General features: G+C 63.5%; 1 protein-coding gene across 1 annotated transcript in view; it reads right to left on the bottom strand.

Moving 5' to 3' along the window:
• Nucleotides 1-1,874: 1,874 nt before the first annotated feature.
• The window catches only part of LOC142448570 (maestro heat-like repeat family member 5), a 29,008-nt gene continuing 22,642 nt past the window's right edge, over nt 1,875-8,240 (bottom strand). The window contains exons 17-27 of the mRNA XM_075550526.1: nt 8,061-8,205; nt 7,613-7,800; nt 7,326-7,463; nt 7,123-7,234; nt 6,518-6,661; nt 6,176-6,352; nt 3,986-4,141; nt 3,142-3,264; nt 2,602-2,704; nt 2,231-2,341; nt 1,875-1,972 (exon numbers count right to left, since the gene is read on the bottom strand). Of these exons, the coding sequence (XP_075406641.1) occupies nt 1,875-1,972; nt 2,231-2,341; nt 2,602-2,704; nt 3,142-3,264; nt 3,986-4,141; nt 6,176-6,352; nt 6,518-6,661; nt 7,123-7,234; nt 7,326-7,463; nt 7,613-7,800; nt 8,061-8,205 (1,495 nt within the window). The remainder of the gene's footprint in view (nt 1,973-2,230; nt 2,342-2,601; nt 2,705-3,141; nt 3,265-3,985; nt 4,142-6,175; nt 6,353-6,517; nt 6,662-7,122; nt 7,235-7,325; nt 7,464-7,612; nt 7,801-8,060; nt 8,206-8,240) is intronic.

Below are 8,240 nucleotides of genomic sequence, written 5' to 3'. Positions count from 1 at the left end.
TTACGTCCTGGTTGGGCTTCCATAGACTCAGCCTCCACTGAGTTCCTTCTGGCTGGTACCAGGCAGCACAGAACGCTGTGGGCTGCGGTGATGCCCTGGCCTGGCCCAGGCAGGTGCAGCCTTGTCTCAGGAACTGGCCTGGGCTTGCCCGGGATGGAGCCCAGCGGCCTGACTGCCTTGCTTGGATGCCCCCGACCCGACCCCTTAAGCTTTTCTACCTGCAGTTATACACGTGACCCCTCTACGGCCCCTTCCGCTGCCTCTGTGTCATGGCCGGCTGACTCGTGACTCTGGGACAGGTGCCTATATCCCACGCCCCCCATTTCAGCAGCCTCTTGACTGTGGCCCCTGGACCCCATGAAGCCCTGGTGCCCTCATCCAGATGAGCCGACTCTGCCTCTATTTGTCTATCCTGTCCAGGCCTCCATAAAGGGTCTCCGTGGATTAGATTTCAAGGCGGGGTCTTTCTCCCCGGAGTTACAACACGATTGCGCCCCTACCACAGTTCCCCAGGCAGGGAGCCTGCAGAGAGAGGGACGGTCTCCCCACCAGCCATCTCTGGTGTGTTCGTGTATTTGCAGAGTCAGACCTGAGAGGGCCTGTGCCTCCCAGGCGTGACCCAGGGGCTCCGCTGCCACTGCAGGCAGGCAGGACGGGCCTCCCAAGGGTCTGGCGGGCAAAGCCATGAGCGAGCGAGCGAGTGTGAGTGAGGGGACACAAGCCTCCTGTCCGATCTGTCCGTGGATTTGGAGACAAGCTCAGGCCGGGGCCCTCAGCCTGCTGGAAAGTTCCAGGGAACAGGGGTGGGGTCGGGCGCCAGGGGGCCAGCTTCCGCCTGAGAAGGACCCTCTGGGCCTGGCCGGTTTCACAGCTTTCCCTGCCGAGCCCCCGGACCTTGGTGTCAGCTTCTGCGTCAGGGCTGGCACCTTCCGCCTGGGCGTCCCCATCCCACCTGCACTGAGTTTTAGCCTCCACCCCACCCCCTCTCTTCTGAGGCCCGAACCCTGCCTGGCATGTGCCTGGGGAACCTGGGGGTAGCAGCCACCCTGCAGCACCCCCGGGCATTAACCTCCTCCTCGCAGAGCTCCAGGGGGAAGGAAACCCCTGGGAAGTGAAGGGTGTCTGCCTGGGAATGTGGACCGCAAAGGGGCAGGCTGGTGGGCACAGGCAGTGACGGGACTCCCCGGGCCTCAGCAAGGAAGGGGCGCCAAGGAGCCAGTCTGGCGGGGGCAAGGAGGAGAGAGGTGAAACGGGGACGAGGAGGAGGATGGTCCATTACTGAGGGCTGGGGTCATGGCTGGGGGGTTTGAATGCCGCAGTGGGCTAGACATCGGGCAGCTGACTGCAAGGTTGGCGGTTCAAACCCATTAGCTGCTCTCATGAGCAAGAGGGGCCTGTCTGCTCCCAGAGAGTCACAGTCTCAGCATCTCTGCAAAGGGTGGCTGAGAGTCGGAATCGTTGGATGGCAGAGGGCGGGTTTGGGGTGAGGGGGCCAGGACAGGGGCTGTGCACTGGGCTGGGGTAGTCAGACCCGGCCCCCAGGATGCTACACTGCCCCCAGTGAATGCTCCCAAGGACCCGTGTCAGGGGGCACATGGAGCAGTGGGCACAGCCAGGAGGTCAAGGAGCCACTGGAAAGCAGCCAACGTTTAATAATCAAACAATTGCAGTGGGAGCTGTGGCCAGCTTGGGCCGTGGGCTGGCTCAGGTCACGGATGGCTTGGGTCATGGACTGGCCAAGGTCATAGGCTGGGGTCACAGACTCAGGACACGGGCTGGCTCAGGTCACGGATGGCTTGGGTCATGGGCTGGCCAAGGTCATAGGCCGGGGTCACAGACTCAGGACGCGGGCTGGCTCAGGTCACGGGCTGAGCTCAGACCACATACTGGGCTAGCATCTGGAGGCCCTCTGACAAGTTATGGTAGAACCTGCGACTGCAGCTGTCCTCATCCTCATTCAGTGTTGTCAGGCCTGTGGGGGTGGGGCAAGGGGGCCTGCAGCCGAGATGGGGTCCTGGCGCAGGGTGGGGGGCGCGGGGCCTGCAGCCGAGATGGGTCTGGGCAAGGGGTCAGGGCAGGGGCAGGGGTCCTGCATGTGTGAGTTCCAGCTCCTTCTCTCGTGTGGGGTAGTGTTGGTGAGGAGACCTCCCCAGGGCCCTGCTGTGAGGGGTGCATGGGGGCAGCTCTGCCTGGCCACCCTTTGCAGAGACCCCCCCGCCCCTGCACTTACATTTCCGGATGAAGCTGAGGTCCTCCCTCTTCAAGTAGAAGCAGAGTTCAGTGAAGTAATCTCTCATTAACCCTTCTGGGCAGTTGGGAGGGGAATTAGGGCCCAGGACCCCTGGGGAGCCAGGGGCTGAGAAACTGGGGGCATGGTGGCACTGGGAGAAAAGGCTACTGGGGATTCTAGGACCGGATGAAGGATGATGGGCAGGGTTCTGCAGGGACTGCTGGTGAGGAGGCGGGCACAGGTGGGGAACAGGGCAGGCTAGAGGCCTGGCTGTTCCGCCTTCGTGCCCCTGTAGCCTGCAGCCAGTGGCACCCCAGAGCAGACCCAGGGTCGGGGACTGGGGCTCAGAGCTGGGCAGTGAGGCAGCCTACCAATGAACTTCATGGCCGCCCGTTTCAGGTTCTGGTGGGGGCTGCCCAGGTACTGGAAGGCCTGTGTGAGGAACTGGTTGAAGTTGCCGAAATTGCTCTCCATCTGGGTAGGGCAGGGAGAAGGCAGCGTCTGTGGTCAGCACGACCTGACACCACGGCCCTGCTCCCCGCCCCCATAGCAGAGGCCCAGGTCCACTGCACTCACAGGCTCCTCCCATCTACCTCAAGGGAACACAACAGGCCCAGCAGGACCCAGATGACCCAGGGCCGCCCCCATGGTACCCCCGCAAAGCAGGACCAGGACAAGGAGTGCTGGCAGACATGAGGACAAGGAATTCCTGGGAGGGGCACCAGCCAAAGCCTGACCAGCTGCCTTTCCTCCGGAAGTTTCAGCTTCTGAAAGAGGAGTGAGTGGGGCCCCAGGAGAGGGTGGCCCCAGAGGGTCCAGAAATGGATCCCATGGAGGTGGGGGTGTCCCCGGGTCGCAGCATGGCAGGGGGTGCTGCTCCCCTAGCATGTGGGCCACAGCGCAGGCCTCACCATGTAGATGAACACGTCATTCTGGGCCCCCTTGCCATGGCCCCAGGCCAGCGTGCAGAAGAGCTCCTTCCGGAACTCCCAGTGCAGCAGGATGGCGCAGCGCAGGAATGTGAACTTGGCCTTCTGCCAGCACAGAGGGGCAAGAGGGGAACCAGGGGTCCCACATGGCCCCTACACACACAGACATCTGGCCCCCAGCCCCATGAGGGATCCCACTGGGCCTGTGGGTATTCAGGAAGGGGGGTACCAAGACAGAGGACCCTTGGGGACAGGAAGCCCTTTCCCAGGACAGTGGGGGTCCCACTGGGTCTGCAGGACCCCTGAGGAAGGAGGTCCAGCTGCAGATTCTCCCCTCCTGAGCACAGGGGTGATTGGCTCTGAGACCCCAAAGCAGGAGTCCTCAACCTTTTTAAACAGGGGGCCAATTCACTGTCCCTCAGACCCGTTGGAGGGCCGGACTATAGTTTAAAATATATATATATATGAACAAATTCCTATGCACACTGCCCATATCTTATTTTGAAGTAAAAAACAAAGGGGGCAGAAACACCCGGCCGGCCGGATGAATGTCCTCGGTGGGCCACGTGGCTCGCGGGCCATAGTTTGAGGACGTCTGCTCCAGAGGCTCCCTTGAGACCTCCCTGGGCCCTGGGGGCTGTGCCGCCTACAGTCACTGTCCAGACCAGGCCTGGAGGTGGCCCCCTCCCCAGGACTTAGCAGGTGGGGGCACTGGGGTGTGGGGTGCAAAGCTGACAGCATCCACTCTCTCCTCTCTGTAGCACCCACAGTCCCGAGAAGAGGACCTGGGTCCCCACAGCGGCTGCAGATGCCCGGGGTCACTCACCGCCACCACCCGGGGGCACGGGTCAGCCAGGTGGAAGAGCAGGGGCACCAGAGCCTGGAAGGTGATGCTTTTGAACAGTTCACAGTGCTTCCTGCTGCGGCTGTAGATGATGTCTCCAAACAGCAGAATGGCTCCCTCCCGCACCTCTGCCCTGTCCTGCCAAGGCCGCCAGACACCACACATAGCCCGTCACCTCCTCCCCGTCCTGCTGAGCACCCCCCCCCACCACAGCTCCCAGACACACCACACACAGCCGCTCGACGCACCCCCTCCGTCTCCCCCACCATCCTCCCTGAAGCGCTCCTCCGGGTCCACACCCAGGCCCTTTCTGGTAGAGCCTGGGCCAGGTTGTCACCCTCTGCGACCTTAGGTGTGGGAGGAAGGCAGCCTCTAGAACAGGGGGCTCCATCAGGCCCCTCCTCTCAGTTCGCAGCCAGCACCCCGGAACAGATCACCCTGCAGTCCCCAGCACCTCTCTGCTCCATCAGGAATAGCTCACCCTTGACCCCTGCACTGGCATGCCAGAAAGATCCATCCCCCACACCCCCTCACTGCACCCAGCCCCCATCGAAGGCCTCCGTGTGAAGTGCTTAGCCGTGAGGGCAGCGATCAGAAACCACCAGCCACTTCACAGGAGACAGATGGGGTTATTCTCTGAAGAGCGAAGATACAGGGGCAGCTCTGCCCTGTCGGATAGGGTCACCGCAGGTCGGCTTCAGCTCAGCAGCAGTGAGTTTAGGGGGGTTTTAAGGTCCCTGAAAACGAGTCTCCCTGCCTTAGGACCTGCGTCCTTCAATCCACTTTCCCTTGTTGCCCCCACACCCCATTCACATACACACAACAAACATTGCATTGGGGCTCTCCCTCCCATCGCCCCAGTTCCACGTGCCCCCTGTCTGACCACTTTCTCTCCCTGCCTGGGCCTGACAAGGCAGCCTAGGGCCTGGTCTAACCAAATGCACTAAGAGCATCCAGAAAACCAAGCTCACTGCCACCGGGTGGAGTGTGGCTCGTGGGGACCCTGCAGGACACGGTGGAGCTGCCCCTGCGGCATCAGAGATGGCCGTGCTCGATGGGAGCGTGAAGCCTCCTTTTCCTCCGGAGGGGGTCTGGTGGCCTCAAACCGCTGACCTAGCAGCTACCAGCTCAGTGTGTGGCCCACAAATGCAAAAGAATAAAAGGGCATTGATGAGCAGGCCAGGGGAGCCCATGGGGGTCCCCCTTCCTTCCTGGGGTACAGCCGTTGTCTGGCAGGGGCAGCAGGTGTCCTTCCTTCCTAGAACCCTGTCTTCTCACATTCCAACCGGCCCAGGGCCCTGATCACGGACGGGGCCCCAACACTGACCACGGACAGACCCCAGGGCACTGACCACAGATGGATGCCCGACACTGGCCACAGACAGAACCCAGGGCACAGACCACAGACAGATGCCCGACACTGGCCACAGACAGAACCCAGGGCCCTGACCATGGACGTTGCCCCGACGCTGGCCACGGACAGACCCCAGGGCACTGACCATGGACGGACCCCCCCCCCGACACTGACCACGGACAGACCCAGGGCACTGATCATGGACAGACCCCAGGGTGCTGACCACGGATGGACCCTAGAGCACTGACCACGGACAGACCCCAGGACACTGACCATGGACAGACCCCAGGGCACTGACCATGGACGGACCCCCCCCAACACTGACCACGGACAGACCCAGGGCACTGACCATGGACAGACCCCAGGGCGCTGACCACGGATGGACCCTAGAGCGCTGACCACGGACAGACCCCCGGACACTGACCATGGACAGACCCCAGGGCACTGACCACAGACAGATCCCCGGACACTGACCATGGACAGACCCCAGGGCACTGACCACGGACAGACCCCAAGACCCCTGTGAAACAGCAGCTGCAGCAGCAGCTTCCCTGATTGGTGGGTTGGGTGAGGGACCTTGCTGGAGCTCCCCACATGACCAGTTCCCTCCCCTTCACCCTAGAGTGCCCCTGAACATACACACATCCTCACCGAGCCACTCCACGTGGCCTGGTCCCTCTCCTCTGCCCTCTGTCCCCTCTCACACACACCCTATCCAGGTACCCCATGTGGCCCAGCTCCTTCCTCATCCCTCAGGGGTACACACAGACACCCACACACACCGTCCCCACATGGCAAGGCCCGGGCTGCGTGCTCACATCCTCAAACAGGAGGAGCAGGTGCTGAGCAATCTTGAGGCTGAAGGCGCTGTCCCTGTAGGGGCCCAGGCTGTGCAGGACATAGCCCAGGATCTGCATCAGCCCCCGAGGGTCCTGGGGGTCTGGCTTCTGCAGTCTGTTCAGCAGGGTGGCCGCCCGGCTCTCCAGCAGCCTCACCTGTGGACACACTGCCTCCTGACCAGGCCACTGCCACCCAGGGGTCACCCTCCCCACCCCACTGCCCAGAGAGGCGGTTCCTGACGACAAGACCCTCACCTGGCCCTAGGCTGGGCGTGCCCCCAGCAGGACCCCCAGCGCCTCACCCTGGGGCCGGACACCCACCTTCTTGGGCTGCATCAGGAGGCTGCTCAGGCCCTTCAAGCTCATGGCCTGCACCAGCCTGCTGTGGCTGCGCAGGCCCAGGCTCAGGAAGCTGTCCAGGGCCCTGTGCGACACGTACTGGGTGAGCTCCTGGCTGGTGAGGAACTGGGCAGGCCTGCATGGTCAGCCCCTCTGCCAGCAGGGCCACTCCCCACCCTTCGCCCCTAGCTCCCAAGGAACGCAGCCTGGACCCCAGCAGGAGGGCGTGGGGCTAGACACAAGGTCCTCCAGGCGACAGGCGGAGGGGCAGGGTTGGAGCACACCGGCTGCCCCGTGGGAAGATGATGAGGCCGTCCACTGGGAAGCCCTCCACGTGAGCCCTGCCTCAGGGGCAGCCAGTGGGGTGGGCGAGGGCGTTTTGGCTGGGCTGCTTCCTTAGGGGCCCGTGGCACGGAGGTTGAGCGCTCAGCTCCTGACAGTAAGGGTCGCAGTTCAAACCACCACCCGCTGCCCGGGGCTTGGGCCTCCTCCGAGGAAGAAGGATGCAGGGGAATAGAGAGGTCTGGGGCCCCACTGGGCATCCCGGAGGTGTTCGGGGGCCCTGAAGGCAGGGGGTGGGGACCGACCTCGACCAGGAGGAAGATGGCCACCACGTTGTCCCGCTCCGAGGAGCTCTTCAGGGAGATGACCACCTGCCCCAGCACGGCGCTCATCTCGCAGTTGTACTGTGCCATGGCCCTGCGGGGCGCGAGGTGGCAGGGGCAGCAGGCTTGACCCTCGGGCTCGGCCGGCCCCGGGGCACTGGGCCCCCACCCCAGCCCCAGCTCACCTGGCCAGGAGTGTCACGCCCTCGGTGAAGGTGTCTTGGCGCTCAAACAGCTCCCAGCCCCCTGCCAGCGTCAAGTAAGAGAACACCTCCCAGTAGTTGGTGGTCCAGAAGAGACCCTTCAGGGCCTCCAGACACGTCCTGGGCAGGGGCAGGCAGCGAAGGGCTGGAGCCCTGCGTGGAGGCAGGGCCAGCCTCTCCCCCCTCCTCCCACCCCCGCTGGGCCCTCACCCTTGATGTTGCCAACTGCCCTGATCCCACCTGAGCTCAGTTGTCTCAGAAGGTCCCACCTGGAGGGGCTGAGGGGCTGCTGTTCCAGGGTGCTGGGCTCACAGGCCACCGAGATGCCCTGGACACAGCCCAGGTCAAACAGGTAGTGCAGCTCCGTGAGCAGGCCCAAGAGGATGCCGGCGAAGGCCCAGCGCACCGTGGGCTTGTATGGGGGCGTATACAGGAGCTCGTAGATGGTCCTCATTGCCTGGTGGGGGGGGGGGTTCATGAGGCCCTGCTTGCCTCCAGGCCCAGCACGCAGCCTCCCAGCCCCCAGCTCCCCAGCTCCAGCTCAGCCCCCACCTGTGCCTACCACATGGCTCTCAATGACCGCTCTGTATGTGTCCCTCCCATCTTTGGCTGCCATGGGCCATCTGAGTGGGGCTGATGACAGGTTCCAGGAGGGTCAGGTGGGGAGGGGCCGGGGTGCCCAAGGGCCCCCAGGGGACAGATCGAGCAGCTGCTCACCAGCACAGACACAAGCTGGGCCTGCTGGTTGGGCCTGACCAGCTCCTTGTCCGGCCGCAGGCTCATCTTCATGTACAGCACAGTCACCACCTTGCGGGCCAGCCTGGCATTGTCACCCAGGGCCCTCCACAGGATCAGGGTCTGCCTAGGGGTTGCAGAGCCGTCCGCCGCCGCCGGGAC

This window comes from Tenrec ecaudatus, chromosome 5, assembly GCF_050624435.1.
Source record: "Tenrec ecaudatus isolate mTenEca1 chromosome 5, mTenEca1.hap1, whole genome shotgun sequence".
NCBI classification, from domain to species: domain Eukaryota; kingdom Metazoa; phylum Chordata; class Mammalia; order Afrosoricida; family Tenrecidae; genus Tenrec; species Tenrec ecaudatus.
Note: the sequence above shows the minus strand (reverse complement) of the source record. Positions and strands in the feature narration are given on the sequence as shown.